At 32.0% G+C, this 22611-nt stretch overlaps 2 protein-coding genes across 2 annotated transcripts; both read right to left on the bottom strand.

Annotated features, from left to right (window-relative positions):
• Positions 1-352: 352 nt before the first annotated feature.
• On the bottom strand, positions 353-853 carry LOC134727756 (uncharacterized). Its single transcript, XM_063592142.1, has one exon. The coding sequence runs from the start codon at positions 851-853 to the stop codon at positions 353-355; it is 501 nt and encodes a 166-aa protein (XP_063448212.1).
• Positions 854-16533: 15680 nt separating this feature from the next.
• LOC134727754 (uncharacterized) lies at positions 16534-18477 on the bottom strand. The gene is made up of 2 exons (XM_063592141.1): positions 18467-18477; positions 16534-16978 (listed from the first exon to the last, which is right to left on the bottom strand). Exons 1-2 carry the CDS (start codon positions 18475-18477, stop codon positions 16534-16536), a joined length of 456 nt encoding a protein of 151 aa, XP_063448211.1.
• Positions 18478-22611: the final 4134 nt, after the last annotated feature.

Here is a 22611-nt window from a genome sequence, read left to right as displayed (position 1 = left end):
GATTCCATTTTTTCTATGCATGTTTCTAAATAAGAACAAACCATTTCTTCAAAAGCATTAAATTTTAAACCTAAGGTTTTAAAACCATCTGTCCATTTAATAGAAAGGGAACCTTCTTTGTTAAACTTATTTCTTCCAATTCATGTTGCTTCGGTTTTAGAAATATTTACTTTTAATCCTGAACACTACTCTTCTCAAAATCTTAAAAGGAATCTAATAAAATTTGCGCAAAAAAACAAGTGGTATCACCATCCAACTGTGCAATTTTGATTTCAGTATCCCCAATTTTTATACCAGATATCTGATTGTTCTTACGAATACTTATTGCCAGCAGTTCAACGGCCAAAATAAATTAAAGAGGAGTCAAAGGACACCCTTGTCGAACACCTCTCTCAATTGTGAATGGACTAGAACTAAATCCATTATTAACGACAAGACTAGATATATTTGAGTATAAAGTTAAAACCCATTTACGGATATTGCTACCAAAATTAAAACCAACCAATGCTTTTTGAATAAATTTCCATTCTTGCGTATCAAACGCCTTTTTGAAGTCGACCAGTAATATAAGCCCTGGATAATTCTTTAAAGTAGTTAACAATATAATATCAGCAATGAGTCGTAGATTTTCACCAATGTATCTACCAGCCACATATCCCGTTTGGTACGGAGCTATAAGCTCTGGAAGAAGTAATTTCATTCTTTCCGTAATAACTTTGGCTAATAATTTGGGACGCCAGTTCGACAAGAGTGTTCTATCTTTATCCTTCTTTGGAATAAGAGTAAGAATACCCCGTCTTTGGTCTATTAAGCGGGTTCCGGTTTCGAAGGAATATTCATAGCTTTCTAACATATTTTTTTTTTATATTAATCCAGAAAAAATTGTAAAACTCATTTCTTTCATTGCCTTCACAGTGCTCGGCGTGTGATCGTATAATAGCCCCCTTGTTTGATTATTTATTATTTGCTCTAAATCTTCTTTAACAGTGTCTTATTCAATCAAAATAGTATTTATATCTTTATCTAAATATGTAAGTAGTAGTAGAATAGGGATAAGAAAACAGTAGAGCAGGTAGAGCAGGTAGAGCAAAGTAAACATTGTGCTAGTGATGGTGGAATGTTTGGTCTACGTATCATACTTTTGACCAAGGAAGAGCAACATTGGTTGGTAACCAGGGTATGTTTGTCGTCCATTTTGTTTTTCCACGTTTCAAGGTAGAGCAACATTGGTGGGTAACCAGGGATATGTTTGTCGTCCATTTTGTTTTCCACGTTGTAAGGTAAAGCAACATTGGTTGGTAACCAGGGTACATTTGTCACCCATGTTGTCCACATTGCAGAATTTTGTGTCGTGTTTTGCTTGTCTAAATTTTTATTTCCTTGGAGTTAACCAATATGTGAGAGAGATGGTTGTTGACAAGGGGTTTGCATCCATTTTCGTTCCACAACACACAAACTACAGAAATTTGAGAAGAGATAAAACAAAGATTGAAAAAAATAACTTATTTTTATTATCAAAAACGTATATACATTATGTATACATCACATTTGGTGTAGATCATCTTTATTGCAAAAACTGATTGAGTATTTTTAGTATAAAAAATAAATATTACAATATATGTATAGTATATAAAAACTTGTATTAAAACCGATATTTGAGCATACAACCCTGAGTTTGTTTCTAATATATATAAAATTTTATAAAGCTTCTAAAACAAATGTTTTTTTTAACAAGAATGGATTTCTAAAAAGAGACATGTAAAAGATTACATATAGTAATATGATTAACTAGATGATCTTAGTTTTTAAAAAATGACTACAATATAAAAAGTAATTTGATGGAATGTGATAGAAGATAAATTATGTTATAAAATAAAAATATAACCCACATGGTTTTCATGTTTAAAATGAAATCATGCATGAAGCAAACATTAAAAGATGGAATGTTGCACTAAAGTAACAACATATAGATAAAATATATACAGGTATCATGGTTTGATTAACAACCGTAAATGCTTTTTTTTTCAATATAAGAATACACAGCACCAAAACTATAGTATAAGCACTACTCTCTTTATAAAACTTGTTTTTATAGGGGAATCTGGCAGAATGCATAGCACCATAAAATAGTTAGCACCAAAACTATAGTATAAGCACTACTTTTTTTTTATATAAAACTTGTCTTTATAGGGGAATCTGGCAGAATGCATAGCACCATAAAACAGTTAGCACCAAAACTATAGTATAAGCACTACTTTTTTTGTATAAAACTTGTCTTTATAGAGTATATTTTCCTCTCTTAAACTATCAAGAATATATTAAATATATATATAACAGCATGTTATCAGGAGTACAACTATCATGATTTGAAATATGAACTTTAATGATTATCACAATTATTTAGCACCAACTTTAAAACAATTAACATTTAATAAATTATCACAACTATATTGCCTAATAACAAGAAAAGCAAAGACTATATACATTTTTATATTACAGTATAAACATTTCATATACTACTAAGGTGTGTCTAATGTTCCCCATCAACCTCTATAGCATTTTTGATATTTTTAAGACCAAATTAACGTTATCTTTTAATCTGATAGATCATATCAGATAATCCCTCTGATGTAAAGCTTCATAAATATTTTGATTTTCTTCCTTAAAAAGTTATTATACTGTGTAATTACTGAATATTTTTAATTACAATCAAGCCTCAAGCTAAATAACTGTTGATAGATAAACATGTATAACAATCTGTAGATGTAGTGTATAGGAAATTGTCTTAATTGCAATCAAGTTTCAAAACTGATTAACTGTTAATGGAGAACATCAGACAGGTAAACATATATTACTACTAATTTGAGTTAAACTTCTTCTTAACATAACAAAACAGACTTGTGTAAACATATACAAAACTTCTTGATATGTATAATATAAACAACACCCTTTGAAGTAACATCATTTCAAAAACCTGACTTATTCTCTATTTTCATCATAAAAATAAATTTAAAGAGAGAAATTAAGTGAAAAATGTATCAATTTATCCATAATTTATAATCATGTCAAACACAGGATGTTGAGTCTTCCTTATGTATAGAAAGTTATCACTCTCCTTTGTTAAAACCTTCAATAATAATTATAAAAAAAAAGCCCCCCTCAATAAACTTCTTAAGATAATATAGCATAGAAATGCTAATATCTCCTTTGTCATCACAATGGATGCTTTGTCATATATAAATTAATCCTTATCTTCTCAGTTAAGTCTAATTGAATTAAATTTATCAACCCAACTTTATTTAATGAATCTTATCATAACCTAGAGAGAAGAATAAGTCCTTAAATATTTAGGAAAATTGTTATACTTTCATTCTATTTAGAAAACTTTATGATGGATCATCGTGCTTCAATCAGTAACTTTCTTTCTCAATTGACTATCTCAACATATACCAGTAGTTGGAATTCATTTTCCCCATGTTATAAGCGTTCAATACAACCTGAGTTGTTTGAAGAAAAAAAGAATTGGTAGACACTGCAGCTCCACTACCTCATAGCTTTCATCAACCACACTTCTGCATTTCCTTATATTAAGGTCATGCACTTGGCCATTACATACAACTATACTAAACAACAACAAACACTTAGCGGGCACCATTTTTGATTTTTCAGTTTTTTCTCTGTGAATCGTCTGCCCATGTGCACATAATCAACCGTTTAATTAAAAATAAAAAGGCGGGAGATTATGATTGTGTCAAAAAGAAGAACAATACGAAAAAGAATAAATATTAAAGTATTGAGATGTTGCTATAAGATCTTCAACAATAGTATTACTCGAAAAAAGGGGGAACAGAAACACATATAATAAGAAAATATTAGGTACGAGACAATGACGCTCATAAAAAAATTTCAGAAAAAAAATCGAACTTTTTGGGTTTTATTTTACAATGTAGCTGCTTTGGATAAAGATTTTAAGTTAAGAAACCCAAAAATAAAGCAGATGACATATTATCACAGTATAGTTTCTTGAGATTCATCAACACGTTGTTTTGTTGTTAAGCGCATTTTTGTTTGCGCACCACATAAACAATTTGGTATATAGTTGTTATGTGAAACCTAAGAATGGGGTGTTTATCCCTCCATTAGTTCCACCCCATACTTCAAAGTGTAGTATTATTGGTTTAGATAATAGTAGCTAGAACAATGAAATAAGTATAAAAGTGCGTATTTTTCGTTTTCAAGTCAATACTTCTAACCTTTGTCTAGAAATATATTTACGATTAAGTGTTATAATGGCAGCCGAAAATGTGCAATTTAGTCAAATTAATACTTCTACTGGTAAGACGGAACACAAAACTCAATATCAGGAGAGGGAAAGTGCTTTCCTTTAAAAAGTCCGCTAGAGAAATCTTTTATTTAGACTTGATTGCGTCAAATGGATCTATGAAGCTGAAATTAGGAATGAACGAGCTGGATGATCTGTTTACACTGAGGGGGCACCTAGAGTCCCAAACGGCATACTTTCCACAGGTAAGACTATTTTCTTTCCTTTTGTTTTTACACGAGGTTCGCATGTAAGAGTTTTCTTTAAAAAACGAGGAAATTAAAGATTTTACCCTTTGAGGTGTTTTTTTTCTCTCTGTTTGTATGCGCTTACCGTAAACAACAGGAATGTTTTAAGTATTGTCTACTACCGTTTATCTTTCTGTTTATCTATCTACCTCGCTTTTGTTAGGGGAGATATTGGTGTTCACATTTTCCTTTCTTTTTAACTAATTTAATGCAACAATTGAATAACATAAAACGAAGATGTGGTATGATTGTTAATAGGATAACTCTTCACCAGAGACCAAATGATACAGAAATTGTCAACTTTTGATCACCTTGCGACAATCAACAATAAGCAAAACCCATACCCCATAGTCAGCTATAAATAGCTTTAAAATGATGAATGTAAAACAAACATCCGAGGGGAGAAAAAAGATAACAACCTAAGTTATGTACAAAATAATGATCCTCCTTAAAAATATTGGACGAAGGTAGCATAATTGATTCTTACAAGTAGATGCCAGTCCAATCACTGAAATAAAGAACGGTTCAACAATAAAATGACGTCACAACAATATTTTAACACAAAATACAGTGAAGCTAATCATGAATACATTGATGACTTTTATAAATCCGCTACAAATAGACGCATCATGTACCTAGATGACAACAATTTGTATGGTTGGGCAATGTGTCAGCCTTTACTCTATGGCTTTTTTCGTTTTTGGATGAAAATGAAACTTAAACTTTTCAACTGTCGGAGCCGATACAAAATCACAGTGTGCAAAATAGGAATACATTTTAGAAGTAGACTTGAATATCCTGAACATCTCCACAACAAACATAACGATTATCCTCTGGCACCCGAACATCTACTCATTGAAGACAAAGATCTATCGAAATACAGTACTGGATTGTGGGAAAAGCTCAATACCGTAAAAAATAAAGACAGTGTGGAACAGGTCAAACCTAGGATAAAACACTGAATTTAATTCCAACTTTAAAGAAGACGTCGACTACATAGCACATTATCGAAAATTACAGTTGTACACAGAACTAGGAATGAAAATTACCAAAACTACACAGAATGTTAGGATTTTACCTGAAAGCTTGGTTGAAAACCTACATACATTTCAATAGCAATATGCAGAAAGAAGCAAAACAAACGACTTTGAATAGATTTCTTTTAGGCTGGTGTGTAACAGTGTCTATTAAATGCATGGAAAATTTACAGGCAAAAATGAACTTAAAGCTGATTAAATCAGGGGACAAACTAAAACAAGTTGGTCGCTAAACCGTCCTATATTCGCTGCCAAATTTCTAAGGACTAAGTTTGAGTACATATCCAACAGATCAATCTAACTCTCAACAAAACAAAACAATATATGCAGGACAAGTAATTTCAGACCTATCAAAGGTTTTAATGTATGAATTCTACCACAAGGTCATGAAGCAAAAGAAGGGTGACAAGATCAGCTTGTTGTTTACTGACACAGGTGTGCGATATACATTTTATATTTATACAATTATTCCTTAAAGTCGAAAAAGGGTTTCTCATAAATGCATCAACTTCAGATAAAAGTTATTGACAAATCACAGAAAATCAAGCCTTCAAATTTATTTGTTGCTCAATATAAACATAGCTGACTATGCGGTATGGACTTTGTTCATTGTTGAAGGCCGTACGGTGAACAATAGTTGTTAATGTCTGTGTCATTTTGGTCTCTTGTAGACAGTTGTCTCATTGGCAATCATACCACATCTTCTTTTTAATATGAAAACTATCAAAGATCTACTTGACACTTCAACTTATGGCGCCTTCAACAAAACCAATATCTCTTTTCTAACAAATATAAGTAAGTCGTTGGAAAAAGTTAACATGTATACCATCAATATGGAGAAATATGTGTCCTTTTCTGTTGGACAACTGAGGTTTTTAGACACATACCAGTGCATGCGTAGCTCTTTGGAAACGTTAATTGCTAATTTAGCGGCAGACGGTTCTAAAAATTTAAAACAATTTCAAAAAGCTTTCCCTAATGAAGAACACGCTAAACTTTTGCTACAGAAAAACGAATACTGTGATGATTATGTGAATTATTCTGAAAGATTTGAAGAGACAGCTCTCCCTTCTAAAGCAGCTTTTCATAATTCCTTAACCAAAGAAGCTATTTCTGATGAAAAGTATGAACACGCTCAAAAGGTCTGGAACACGTTCAATATGAAAACCTTAGGGCATTTTCACAATTGGTATGTATTAACAGATACGCTACTCTTAGCAGATGTTTTCGAACGATTCCGTGACATGACTCTTGAATATTACAAGTTGGATGCTAGTCACTTTTTCACGAGTCCAGGTTTAGCATGGCGAGCAGCATTGAAAATAAGCGGTGTCTGCCTGGATTTAATTACAGATCCCCTCATGTACAAAATGATAGAGCTTGAAACACGAGGTGGGGTCAGTATGATTACAGTCGAGCTAATCATCAATATGTTGAAGACTTTAATGATTCAGATGTGAAAAAACACATCATGTATCTAGATGCTAACAATTTCTACGGTTGGGCAATGTCTCAACCATTGCCTTATGTTTTTTTCCATTTTTTAAATGAAGATGAAATTATTCATTTTGAGTTACAGAAAGTCGAGTCAGACGCAAAAGAAGGCTACATTTTAGAAGGAGACATAGAATATACTGAACATCTCCGCAACAAACATAACGATAATCCTCTGGCAACCGAACATCTAATCATTGAAGACAAAGATCTATCGAAATACAGTACTGATTTATGGGGAAAGTTAAATTCTGTGAAAAATGCAAATGGTGTGGAAAAAGTGATACCTAGGATTTAAACCCGAAAATCAATTCCAACTCTGAAGAAAAAGACAAACTATGTGGTGCATTTTCAAAATTTACAACTTTATACAGAACTTGGAATGAAAATAACTAAAATTCATAGAGTATTAGGATTTCAACAAAAGGCATGGCTTAAAACCTACATAGAATTCAACACCAACATGAGAAAACAGGCAAACAACGACTTTGAGAAGGACTTTTTCAAACTGATATGTAATAGGTATGTTTCTCGTTTTTTTTTATATAGATTAGACCGTTGTTTTTTTTCCCGTTTGAATGGTTTTACACTTTTGGGGCTCTTTATAGCTTGTTGTTCAGTGTGAGCCAAGGCTCCGTGTTGAAGGCCGTACATTGACCTATAATAGTTTACTTTTTTTTAATTGTTATTTGAATGGAGAGTTGTCTCATTGGCACTCACACCACATCTTCCTATATCTATGTTATTTTTAAATGTGTAAGATTTTAAAGTGTTGTCAGGATCTCGAGTTTGCTTATTGTCTCATTGTCACATTACCCACATTGATTTAACATGTTGTGTGGTTGTTGTGTTAGCTTCTAGTACTAGTGTTCCTACCTTTTTCAGTGTTTTTGGAAAATGTATGGAAAATTTGCGTGCTAAAATGAATCTAAGACTAATCAATTCAGCCTCGGAAGAAAAACTAAAAAAGTTAGTAGCTCAGCCGTCGTTTCTATGCTGTCAAATTTTCAATGAAGACCTCGTTTGAGTACACAACCAACAGATCAACCTAACCCTCAATAAACCCATCTATGCCGGACAAGCTATTTTAGACCTTTCAAAGAGACTGATGTATGAATTTCATTACAAGGTGATGAAGCCTCAGTACGGTGACAAGATCAACTTGCTGTTTACAGATACAGGAATGATAATTTTTGTTTGTTTTGTTTGTTACAGTAAAAGCCATTGTTTCTTTTAAATTTCTAATATTTCTCATTGTTTTCTCCTTTGTATAAGTAGAATAAAGGAAGTGATTCCTCTTTGGTATTGTGCTAACATTTCTGAATTCATTTTAGATTCGTTGTAATATGAGATTCTGACTGATGATGTATATGAAGACATGAAACCTATCAAAGACCTATTCGATACCTCCAACTACGGCTCATACAAAAAAACGAAACATCTCTTTTCCAGCAAATATAAAAACGTCGTTGGGAAATTTAAAGATGAGCTGGTTGTGAGTTCTTTCAAACAAACATTTGTTTCTCTCTCTCTAAAGTTTAACATAAACTTTCTTTCAAATTTTCCTTTTTCGTGTGAATATTCTTTCAAATTTTCCTTTTTCTTGTGATTTTTCTGTTAAATTTTCCTTTTTCTTTAGAATTTTCTTTCAAATTTTGCTTTTTCTTGAGAATTTTCTGTTAAATTTTCCTTTTTCTTTAAAATTTTCTGTTAAATTTTCTTTTTTCATGTGAATTTTCTGTTAAATTTTCCTTTTTCTTGTGAAATTTATGTTAAATTTTCCTTTTTCATGTGAATTTTATGTTAAATTATTATTAAATATTGTCTTTCTCATGTGCCTCAAAACATCTTTTCAGGTGTTCCTTTAAAAGAAGTCGTTGGCTTGAGACCTAAAATGTACAGCCTTTTGTATAACCAGACCTCTACAGAAGGTATAACATGCGAAAAGGAAAAAAAGTGGCGAAAGGTATTTCAAAAACTGAAATAAAACAGACTCTCCGACATGAAATGTATAAGAAATGTTTAAATGAAGAAACTACGACCACCAATTCAAAGACGTGCATTAGAAGTAAAAATCATGAACTGTTCATGGATACCGTTGTGAAAAAAGGACTGTGTAGTTTTGATGATAAATGTTACTGGAAGAACCCAATTGAAAGCTATGCCTATGGACATTATAAGATAGACACATATTAGTGATAGTATTTATTAAATATTCTAAAAAACTAACCGTCTAAGTCTGTTTGCATATATGTCCATAATGAAATTTATAAATGGTATACCTATAAACACCACACTGAATGAAAGTCACACCACATCGTCATTACATCGTCTGAAAAAATGCTCCCATCTCCTCCTCAGAGAAATCGTATAGATTGTTTTAACTAGAGTAATCTGTTCATATTTTGCGGTCTTGCTAGCCCACTGTGGGTGTAATTCTTCCCGTTTCTTTGTGGCCACCCTCACCGGAATTGCACTTCCTTTACTCTGCATCGGGTCTGTTTGAAGTGGAGTGGCCTCGTTTTCATATATTAGTGTTAGAGGTGCCTGCAATAATAAAAATGAAATGTTTAAATAAATAAACCAGAGAGAAATGAAATACTTTTAGTGTTGCTTATCTTTTTTTTTAAGGACAAAAAGGTTGTTTGCAAGTTCAATTCTATACTTAAAAAACAAGTATTGCTTTGTTTGCATTGTATCAAGTTATGAATACATGGTGATTCTTGAGAAGAAAAAAAACACCCTCTATTGCAAGACTTACCTATTGTATGTATTGTTAACTTGTTCTCACCCTGAGCATGTATGAAATATTTGCCACTGAACGTTAAGCAACCAACAATCAATCATGATTCTTGAACATATTTAAACTCTACATTAATAAATGTAAACTTATTTTTTTATCTTTCTGATGAGTAAAGCCTTTTTCAACTGATTTTTATAGTTCGTTCTTATGTTGTACTGTAATACCACTGTCCCAGGTTAGGGGAGGGTTGAGATCCCGCCAACATGTTATACCCCACCACATTATTTATGTATGTGCCTGTCCCAAGTCAGGAGCCTGTAATTCAGTGGTTGTCGTTTGTTTATGTGTTACATATTTGTTTTTCGCTCATTTTTTTTACTTAAATAAGGCCGTTAGTTTTCTCGTTTGAATTGTTTTACATTGTCTTATCGGGGCCTTTTATGTCTGACTATGCGGTATGGGCTTTGTTCATTGTTGAAGGCCGTACGGTGACCTATAATTTTTAATGTTTGTGTCATTTTGGTTTTTTGTGGATAGTTGTCTCATTGGCAATCATACCACATCTTCTTTTTTATATTTACGGAAGGTGGTGGTGGTGGTGGCGGTGCATAAACCGGCGCTACATTTCCTTTAGGCACAACCTGCTCCTGTGACTGGGAGAGCGGCTAAAACATGAAAAATAAAATAAAACTCAAACTCAAATGTTATGAAGAAAGTTTTATACTTGCGAGAGGTGTTGGTGGTGTGCATATTGTTTTTCGTTCATTATTTTGTACATAACTTAGGTTGTTATCTTTTTTCTCCCCTCGGATGTTTGTTTTACATTCATCATTTTAAAGCTATTTATAGCTGACTATGAGGTATGGGTTTTGCTTATTGTTGATTGTCGCAAGGTGATCAAAAGTTGACAATTTCTGTATCATTTGGTCTCTTGTGTTATCCTATTATCAATCATACCACATCTTCGTTTTATGTTATTCAATTGTTGCATTAAATTAGTTAAAAAGAAAGGCAAATGTGAACACCAATATCTTCCCTAACAAAAGCGAGGTAGATAGATAAACAGAAAGATAAACGGTAGTAGACAATACTTAAAACCTTCCTGTTGTTTACGGTAAGCGCATACAAACAGAGAGAAAAAAACACCTCAAAGGGTAAAATCTTTAATTTCCTCGGTTTTTAAAGAAAACTCTTACATGCGAACCTCGTGTAAAAACAAAAGGAAAGAAAATAGTCTTACCTGTGGAAAGTATGCCGTTTGGGACTCTAGGTGCCCCCTCAGTGTAAACAGATCATCCAGCTCGTTCATTCCTAATTTCAGCTTCATAGATCCATTTGACGCAATCAAGTCTAAATAAAAGATTTCTCTAGCGGACTTTTTAAAGGAAAGCACTTTCCCTCTCCTGATATTGAGTTTTGTGTTCCGTCCTACCAGTAGAAGTATTAATTTGACTAAATTGCACATTTTCGGCTGCCATTATAACACTTAATCGTAAATATATTTCTAGACAAAGGTTAGAAGTATTGACTTGAAAACGAAAAATACGCACTTTTATACTTATTTCATTGTTCTAGCTACTATTATCTAAACCAATAATACTACACTTTGAAGTATGGGGTGGAACTAATGGAGGGATAAACACCCCATTCTTAGGTTTCACATAACAACTGTATACCAAATTGTTTATGTGGTGCGCAAACAAAAATGCGCTTAACAACAAAACAACGTGTTGATGAATCTCTAGAAACTATACTGTGATAATATGTCATCTGCTTTATGTTTGGGTTTCTTAACTTAAAATCTTTATACAAAGCAGCTACATTGTAAAATAAAACCCAAAACGTTCGATTTTTTTTCTGAAATTTTTTTATGAGCGTCATTGTCTCGTACCTAATATTTTATTATTATATGTGTTTCCGTTCCCCCTTTTTTCGAGTTATACTATTGTTGAATATCATATAGCAACATCTCAATTCTTTCATATTTATTCTTTTTCGTATTGTTCTTCTTTTTGACACAATCATAATCTCCCGCCTTTTTATTTTTAATTAAACGGTTAATTATGTGCACATGTGCAGACAATTCACAGAGAAAAAACTGAAAAATCAAAAATGGTGCCCGCTAAGTGTTTGTTGTTGTTTAGTATAGTTGCATGTAATGGCCAAGTGCATGACCTTAATATAAGGAAATGCAGAAGTGTGGTTGATGAAAGCTATGAGGTAGTGGAGCTGCAGTGTCTATCAATTCTTTATTTCTTCAAACAACTCAGGTTGTATTGAACGCTTATAACATGGGGAAAATGAATTCCAACTACTGGTATATGTTGAGATAGTCAATTGAGAAAGAAAGTTACTGATTGAAGCACGATGATCCATCATAAAGTTTTCTAAATAGAATGAAAGTATAACAATTTTCCTAAATATTTAAGGACTTATTCTTCTCTCTAGGTTATGATAAGATTCATTAAATAAAGTTGGGTTGATAAATTTAATTCAATTAGACTTAACTGAGAAGATAAGGATTAATCTATATATGACTAAGCATCCATTGTGATGACAAAGGAGATATTAGCATTTCTATGCTATATTATCTTAAGAAGTTTATTGAGGGGGGCTTTTTTTATTATTATTATTGAAGGTTTTAACAAAGGAAAGTGATAAATTTCTATACATAAGGAAGACTCAACATCCTGTGTTTGACATGATTATAAATTATGGATAAATTGATACATTTTTCACTTAATTTCTCTCTTTAAATTTATTTTTATGATGAAAATAGAGAATAAGTCAGATGTTTGAAATGATGTTACTTCAAAGGGTGTTGTTTATATTATACATATCAAGAAATTTTGTATATGTTTACACAAGTCTGTTTTGTTATGTTAAGAAGAAGTTTAACTCAAATTAGTATTAATATATGTTTACCTGTCTGATGTTCTCCATTAACTGTTAATCAGTTTTGAAACTTGATTGCAATTAAGACAATTTCCTATACTCTACATCTACAGATTGTTATACATGTTTATCTATCAACAGTTATTTAGCTTGAGGCTTGATTGTAATTAAAAATATTTAGTAATTACACAGTATAATAACTTCTAAAGGAAGAAAATCAAAATATTTATGAAGCTTTACATCAGAGGGATTATCTGATATGATCTATCAGATTAAAAGATAACGTTAATTTGGTCTTAACAATATCAAAAATGCTATAGAGGTTGATGGGGAACATTAGTCAGACCTTAGTAGTATATGAAATGTTTATACTGTAATATAAAACATGTATATAGTCTTTGCTTTTCTTGTTATTAAGCAATATAGTTGTGATAATTTATTATGTGTTAATTGTTCTAAAGTTGGTGCTAAATAATTGTGATAATCATTAAAGTTCATATTTCAAATCATGATAGTTGTACTCCTGATAACATGCTGTTATATATATATTTAATATATTCATGATAGTTTAAGAGAGGAAAATATACTCTATAAAGACAAGTTTTATACAAAAAAAAGTAGTGCTTATACTATAGTTTTGGTGCTAACTGTTTTATGGTGCTATGCATTCTGCCAGATTCCCCTATAAAGACAAGTTTTATAAAAAAAAAAGTAGTGCTTATACTATAGTTTTGGTGCTAACTATTTTATGGTGCTATGCATTCTGCCAGATTCCCCTATAAAGACAAGTTTTATAAAGAGAGTAGTGCTTATACTATAGTTTTGGTGCTGTGTATTCTTATATTGAAAAAATAAGCATTTACGGTTGTTAACCAAACCATCATACCTGTATATTTTTATCTATATTTTGTTACTTTAGTGTAACATTCCATCTTTTAATGTTTGCTTCATGCATGATTTCATTTTAAACATGGAAACCATGTGAGTTATATTTTTATTTTATAACATATTTTATCTTCTATCACATTCCATCAAGTTACTTTTTATATTGTAGTCATTTTTTTAAAACTAAGATCATCTAGTTAATCATATTACTATATGTAATCTTTTACATGTCTCTTTTTAGAAATCCATTCTTGTTAAAAAAAAACATTTGTTTTAGAAGCTTTATAAAATTTTATATATATTAGAAACAAACTCAGGGTTGTATGCTTAAATATCGGTTTTAATACAAGTTTTTATATACTATACATATATTGTAATATTTATTTTTTATACTAAAAATACTCAATCAGTTTTTGCAATAATGATGATCTACACCAAATGTGATGTATACATAATGTATATAAGTTTTTGATAATAAAAATAATTTATTTTTTTCAATCTTTGTTTTATCTCTTCTCAAGTTTCTGTAGTTTGTGTGTTGTGGAAAGAAAATGGATGCAAACCCCTTGTCAACAACCATCTCTCTCACATATTGGTTAACTCCAAGCAAATAAAAATTTAGACAAGCAAAAAACAACACAAAATTCTGCAAAGAGGACAACATGGGTGACAAACGTACCCTGGTTACCAACCAATGTTGCTTTACCTTACAACGTGGAAAACAAAATGGACGACAAACATATCCCTGGTTAATCACCAATGTTGCTCTAACTTGAAACGTGGAAAAACAAAATGGACGACAAACATACCCTGGTTACCAACCAATGTTGCTCTACCTTGGTCAAAAGTATGATACGTGGACCAAACATTCCACCATCACTAGCACAATGTTTACTTTTCTCTACCTGCTCTACCTGCTCTACTGTTTTCTTATCCCTATTCTACTACTACTTATGTACAAGAGAGAGTTTTCTGAATTTCGTCTTGTCGTTTTTTTAAATTGGATAATTTGATATCAACCAAAAATATAAGCGACATTGTATAAGAGGGGTTCTTTGACGCCAAGTATATAATCTAGAATCAACATTTTGTGTCCTCCGAATATCACATAACTCAAATTCTTCTATATAATCTTCTAATTTACTCGTATATTTGGCAGGTGTGTTATGTATGGAACCACTCATTTTGTCTAAAAATGGATTAAGTATCGTATTAAAATTTCCACCCAAAACGAGATTTTGATCTAACCTTTCTTTTAATAAAATCTTGATTTTTTTAATATATACTATTTGTTCATTTTCAAAATTGTCCGTGGGCGCATAATAATTTACAAAAACAAAATCTGTGTTATCAATTTCAACAGGTAGAATGAGATACCTTCCGTTTCATCTGCTATGTTTCCCTTTAATATATAATAGGTTGAGCAGTTAAACACAATAGCAACACCTCTGGAGTTCGTTTCCCGTGCGAAAAATAAATATCTCCACCCCATTCCTTTTTCCATATAGTTTCATAGGATTCAATACTATGTGTTTCTTGTAAGAAAATGATGTCGCTCTGAAATTTGTTCATCCAAAGAAACATGGATTTGCGTTTAACATCGTTTCCAAAGCCATTTACATTAAGAGACGTTAAATTGATACAATGATTAGCCATTATCTAGTTTTGCTTTACAGTCTTATTAATTTCATATGTAATACACGTAACGTAGTTGAACATTATATAACTAAGTAGAAAAAAATACAGAAAAATACAATACAATCCAAAAAGAGAGAATTCTCTCTGTTCGGTCTGCCTGACCTAAACCATATATTTAATATCAATGTTTCTAATATTCATTGTTCAGTCTCAATAAAACACATGTAACTTTCATTCATTAATGACCTGAATACACTATAGGTAAACCAGTTACGGTTTAAACTGTTAAAGTACATGTAACTTTCATTCATACATAAAAGCAATACAATTTACAACCTTTACTAAAGATGACCCAATTACGATTTAAAATACACGTGCACAAGTACACAGAGATTCTTGTCGTAAATTTTATTTACCTTTTATTGTCGACGTAAGAATGTGGGACACAGTTGTAATTGCCAACATATTTTTAATAGCAACAGCTGGTTGCATTTATCATTGGATTCACGAATGGATAGTTGTTTGCATAATTATATACGGTTGGAATTACAAGATTTGTAATGGGTGCAAACACGTATAAAAGTGCGCTTATACATGTGAATGGATGCATACATACTTTTTGATCACCAACATAGGCTAGCTGGGGAAAGGTATTCGTGCTTTACAAAAAAAAGGAAATCAGGATTCATTTTATAGAATACCCTCTACTAGAGGTAACATGTTTATTCTAACGTGTGCATGTGCAATTTATGTAAATATATTGTCAACAAAGAAAAAAATGGGATTTTTTTTCTCCGGGATTATAGTTATACACAAAGAAGATGGTTACATTTATGATGTTTGCGTACCGTTAACGTAAGTAAATGATGTTATATAAAATCGCAATATATGCTGCATGTATTTTATTGACTTTTTTAATTCATGGTGACATAATTTACATAAAGAATCGGATAAACTTCTATGTACATTAGTTTTGTCTACAAATGACCTAAGTATTTCATTTGAATTTCATCTACTTATAAATCGGTATTATTTTATAAGTAGTGGTGAAAATTATAAATATACATGAAGTAAAATGGAGAATGGATACTCTTATAAGATACTTTGAAAAAAGTTGATATATAGGCTTTGAAAAGAGAATACATGAAACTTAATATATAATATCTAAAAAATTGTAAACCTGAAAGAAAAGAAAATTAGTGTTCAACATGCTTTACTACATGTTAATTGTCTATCAAGATGAGTTCAAAGAACAGTAAATTGATTTAAAGTTTAATTTTCTACATTTTGCGGAGAACCGACTTTACTCCCTCCAAGATAATATTGCTTTGCTGTACCAGATGGCAGTCTATGTGAGGAATTAATACTTATGTTAGGTGCATATATGTCCTTTAAATAGTCAAGTATCCTTGATCCGATTCCGTAGTCTCTGTCATCATCGTACCCGTCGTGTGTATGTCCGTCTTTGTCTGTAAACCGATATACTAATGTGTTGTAAGTGCATGCTGATACTGGGCCCTGCATTATTTGTCGGGCAGCTTCACGAACATCTGCGTATGTTGTGGTGACAGCAGCTGTGACACAATACGTGTGACCATTGTCATTAACTTCATTAGAACTAGTTTGTTCAAATAGGCCAAATTTAGATTTGCTAGTATCAAAAATAGCCAATGCTTTTGGTGGTGACACTTTTTCAACATATTTGGATCCACTTTTACTGAAGAATAGACTGCTTCCTTTAATTGTAGTATCTACATCTCTTCCTTATACTCTTTTTGTTTTTGTTTGTTGCCGAATTTTACCGAATTGTGACATTGACAATCAATAAAACAGTGCACGTGTAAAGCGTGACTGAAAAGTAAATTAAAATAACATTTGTTTTTATCTTGTCAATGCGTTCCCATTTGCTTATTAAACTTTTGACCTTTGGTACATAGAACATGCCGACTTATTGTTAACTTTTACGTTTCATATGACTGTAAGAGCGTAAAGTTTGGCAACACGGGTTACAGATGATTTTTCACTTTGTTTGCATGTTTAAGATGCGGATATTTTAACCTTCCGTACATATTAATAGAATTTAAGAGACTTGAAGCAGTTATGAAATTTGCAAAATGCATTAATGCGACCGGCTCGTTCCAAAAAATAAATTTTGATATGATTTCATTTCTTTCACAAATGTTTCAAAGATCAAACAAAAACTAATTTTAAACAAACAAACAGAAAATAAAAAGCTTTTTTGAAACAATGATTTTTTTTTCGAGAAGAAGGAAATATTGGTTGGAAACAATTATGAACACAGTAGTCCTGTTCAATTCTATTTCGTTCTCTAACTTTAACGTAATCCATCAACCAACACAAAGATAAAAGATTGATTGTGTTTATATATGAAATTCTGCAGAACAAAACCCCTGCGTTTAATGAGTAAATTCTAATTAATAGCTAAAAAATAGAATAGATACATGTAATTTGAATGATACACAATGAGAAATGTAGTGAATTCTGAAGTAATACTTTGTTACACTAGGTGAGATTGCGACTGTTTTTTTTTGTCATTGTTCTTCCGGTCTCTCTGCGATCTATTAATTTCGGTTTTCCCTATTGGTATCGGCTGCACCGTTGTTTAATATAAATTGTAATTTTGAGTAAACGTATTGTTATCGTACTAAATTTAGTGTGACATACACTTTTTATCGAATCTATGCACTTGAAATCATGAGTTTGCAATCAATATTTGCATTTGTTATAGATTTTATTAAACATGTTAAAGGTTTTGACAATATGTTATATATTTATATGAATCGGAATTAAACAGAACTTCACAATAAAAGAAATATAGAAAACATCATGCAAAGCTCTTCAATTTCATATTTCAATATTTTGATGATGTCCTCTCACTCGATACCCATAGTTGAAATAATAAAAATACCACACCTCAAAGAATTTTTAAAACAGAAAGTCCATTATCAAATGGTAAAATAAAAAGTACATCATTAACTTCAAACAAATGAAAAACGACTGTCCTATCCTGGCTATGTACCTGAATTAGTTTTTGTACATTTTGAAATGTATTTATCTTTTAGTTCGATTGCCCCTTTCGTTTCTCTTTTACATCTCAGTTAACAGGGTAAATTGTTATTAAAGGTACCAGGTAATATGATATTCTATAAGTAGGAGGTCGGCTTCATATCATGATTTATCTTACCTCCTATACATTTCTAGGAATATGAGTGGTTAAAAGCGTCGACTTTAGGACTATTTGAACACTTGAACACTTTAACATAGAAATAAGAATATGTGGTATGATTGCAAATGAGACAACTCTAGTTATAAGCATAAATATTTGAAGGTAAACAGATGTGCGTACAATTTCCAAAAGAGTTAGTTTCAATGTTAAGTTGTATGGTTAAATTTTCTTGCTCTTACATTTTGAACAAGCATGTAATCAGTAAGTGTTCATCTCTTCACTTTGATACAAACACAAGGATGAAGATGGATTTTGGAAATGTCGCTCTGTTATCGTATTTTTTTTATTTCTAAGGTTTAAGTTGAAGAAATGGTTTAAACTTCATTAAATAAGATTAACGTTATCAATTTTCTTGCACCAGATGCGCATTTCGACAATACATGTCTCTTCAGTGATGCTCGTTGCCACTTAAAACGGGACGTTTACTCTATACTGTTATATTAAAAATAAGTGAATGATGGGGGAAAGTATTTGTATTCAGTAAATAAATACATTCATACATATATAAAGAACCTGAAACTTAAGGTATACATGCTTGATCCTAAGTACTGTTATATATTACCCTCACCCGATGAATAGTCAAAAAGTGTGTTTACATATTTGAAGTATCTACAACTTAACGCGTAAAAGAGAGGTAAAAGACACCAGAGAGAAGTTCAAATGCATATGTCGAAAAAAAACTGATAACGTGACTAAAAAGAAAAAGACCAAAGAAAACTAAAGACCGAGCAACACGAACCTCACCAAAAACTGGTGGTAATCTTAAATGCTTGATCGGAACTGATAGGATCGATAAATGATTGGTAACTGATATATGAATGACCCCTTATCAATGACCAATAGCTAAATTGAAGTTTTGTCGGAGTGAATCATCACACTTAACGGTAAAACAGAGATGTCGTGTCTTCGAGACTGTGCTCATTTAAAATCATGTGTACCGGTGTTTAAGGAATCCGATACATGTTCAAGGGTATCAACTTTTGGTACGATGTTAACGGTTCAAATAGTTCCCAAACGTCACGGGGAGTCATCCTTGTCATTTTGTGTATCAAGTTTAAATCATAGACAATATGCTAACGCCTAAACAGTAAATAAAAGCAACAGAAGTATACCGCTGTTCGAAAGTCATAATTCGATTGAGACAAAAACAAATCCGGGTTACAAACTAGAACCGAGGGAAACACATCAACTATAAGAAGACAACAACGAAGCAACAGAAACACTGAAGTGGCAAAAATAAAAACAACGAAAAGGCAACACACACAGAAACGAACCATAAGGTAACTACTGTTAATTTCCTGACTAGGTACAGCTAGTAATTTGCTTAATGATGTTAGTCGTTATTTTGAAATCCTATGATTCAAGCTGCTTTTAAAAATCCTGAAATATGTGTCCTACCATTAAGTAAATAAAAAGACATTTATTCAAATTTAAAATACATTTTGTGCATAATAACTTGATTTGAATATGTCAATTACCCGAATCATGTTAAAAGTGACTTATAGGCTCGAATTGTAGGGTGTTTTAAGAAGTTTTTATTGTCACTGTATTATATACTTTTTGTGAAAAACACATGTCGCTACAACTTAATATAGTTAATTAGTTACCTAGGGTCACTAGTACTGGCAACTTCAGTTTTACTTGGATATAACCAAAGCTGTTAATGCACACATATTGGCATTTTAAAGTGCAGGGGCGCACCAAAAATATGAAAAATCAATTAACTAGAAAGCCACATTTTAATCATATTTTGACGTTAGAAATCCTATTTTACAATCTTTTGTTAGGTGAATGTGGTATACAATACGAAAATCATAGTTCCGATCAGAGTTTGATTGAAATCCATTTTATTACCTTTCCTCCTCTGCTTTTGATCTCTTTAAATAAAATGGGGTTTGCAACTACTCTATTGCCTTAATACTTATTATGTATGTTACAATAGTCCCAGGGTTACAGAAATAATTCTATGTAATCTAATCATGAGACATATTTGCAAAGTCATTATTAAATTGTTTGAATCACATGGTATTTATCACAAGACAAAATTAGTGATGATTCGATTGAACTGAAACAAATCTGAGGAAACACATCAACTGTAAGAGGAAAACAGCGGAACAACAGAAACACTGAACCGCTGCAAAATTACTTAAAAACGGACTATTTGATAACTACTACCATATTCCTGACTCGGTAAAAAAACAATGTCGGGTTGAATTCCAGTTAAATGGCTAGCCAAACCTCTTGCTTGTATGGCAATGTTAAAAATACCGCTAAAATGACAAAATTACGTGACAGGAATACAATACAAATAAAACGGCAATTACTCAGGACTGAGAAAGACATGAATACATAAAATTATAGTACATGACAACACGTTAACCAAAGAATATCGACGAACACCTCAAATTGATTTACGACAGCACAGTAAAATTATCCACTGTGCATCATACGAATGTATCAACGTCAGAAAAAGTTACGTCATAGATAAATTTCTAAAAATATAATATTAAATCAGGACCTTCAAGTGTCTTCAGGGGTAAAATTGGCAAAATGTTTTGAATTGTAAAACAGATGGGTGCGGTCATAACCTTGACAAACCTTGGACCTCGTCGTGTTGCTTATAAAAATACAGATTTCCATAATGGCCAACAAACTCGTGAAGACGTGCGTGAAATTTACGAAGTTATGATTTCATCTAAACAACTTGGAATTCAGAAATGATAAGTTCACAATTGGTAAGTTGACATTAATTGAGTTATCATTTGATTTCTTGGCAATGCATTTCAATTATTGAACTGTGGTTAGCGCTTAGTGGATGCTCCCATTACAGTGAATGTATTAATGAAATTTAAGTGCTAAAAATAACGCAAACTAATGAAACTGTTTTCCAGATTTACAATCTATTACTACTTATAAACTAAATTGTGGATTTTGATAAACATTTAAAGTGATTCAGTTTGATAATTAATCATTTCATTGTTGAATACAATAACATCGGTGATTACTCAGCCATTTATCTGTCAAGGACGATCGTTACTCACCACCTCGTCACGTCGGACCAGACGAGGTACACGGCCAGAAACGCGTGTGATACGACAAATTACAGCTCTGATAGGTAATAGATATCTCAAGGTGAAAAAATATAGCCAAATTGGCATAAACTTTAATAACATCGTAAATCTGAACAACTGTGACTCTAATCGTATAATAGTAAGCACACCTACTGATACAGAGTCAACAAGTAATATCATGACATGTGTAGGTCACAGACTTGTTGGGATATACACGGGAAGAAACTCTGATCGCCCAATAACTCTTGCGTCAATGAATATGATTCCCATTATCAGAACTTATTCCAAAAGTAACATGCTGTTTGTCACTCTAAACTGCAGATCTGTTAAAAACAAGGCTCTAGCCATTTGTGATTTTGTTACTTCTCATGATTAAGATATTCTAGCTATCACGGAATCATGGCATGGTTCTTACGTTGATGAAAGTGTTATTCAAGACCCAGTACCATCTGAATACAGCATAATACATCACAGTAGAAGTGTTCGTCGAGGCGGTGGGATAGCACTTCTGTTCAAAGGGGGTATTTGCATAAAACGATTGAACATCCACGAAAAACATTTTACTCACTTTAAACATATGAGTTCTCTGTACATTCTGGATATTTTAATATTCGTCTGTGTGTAATATACACACTCCCACCATCTAAATCTAATGGTTTTCGCAATACTGTTTTCTTTGAGGATTGGGAATCATACCTTGATGAAATTATTATTCTAGTACCTGCGCATAACGTTCTCTTTACCGGAGATTTCAATTTCCACCTAGATAATCTCATCGACCCAGACGCATTACGTTTCTATCAGAGCCTTGAAGATTTTAACCTTGCACAAACATTGAGAATTGCGGAATTGACCACAAACAGTTATTTAAACTAACAAAACATCTCATGGGTAAACAACAATAAACCCAGTTGTCAAGTTCATCCTCGGATTTAGAGCTGTCAAACTCATTTGCTGATTTTTTTTGTCAATAAGGTTGTAATAATAAGAAATGGACTAAGAGACAACAACGTAGTGAAAGGTGATAACATA

This window comes from Mytilus trossulus, chromosome 8 (genome assembly GCF_036588685.1).
Source record: "Mytilus trossulus isolate FHL-02 chromosome 8, PNRI_Mtr1.1.1.hap1, whole genome shotgun sequence".
In the NCBI taxonomy this organism is placed as follows: Eukaryota; Metazoa; Mollusca; class Bivalvia; order Mytilida; family Mytilidae; genus Mytilus; species Mytilus trossulus.
The sequence above is the reverse complement of the archived record's forward strand: the minus strand, read 5'-3'. Positions and strand labels throughout refer to the sequence as shown.

Bases quoted from the DNA above. Each gene is read 5' to 3' on its own strand.
- LOC134727756 (XM_063592142.1), bottom strand. From the start codon at position 853: ATGTTAGAAAGCTATGAATATTCCTTCGAAACCGGAACCCGCTTAATA.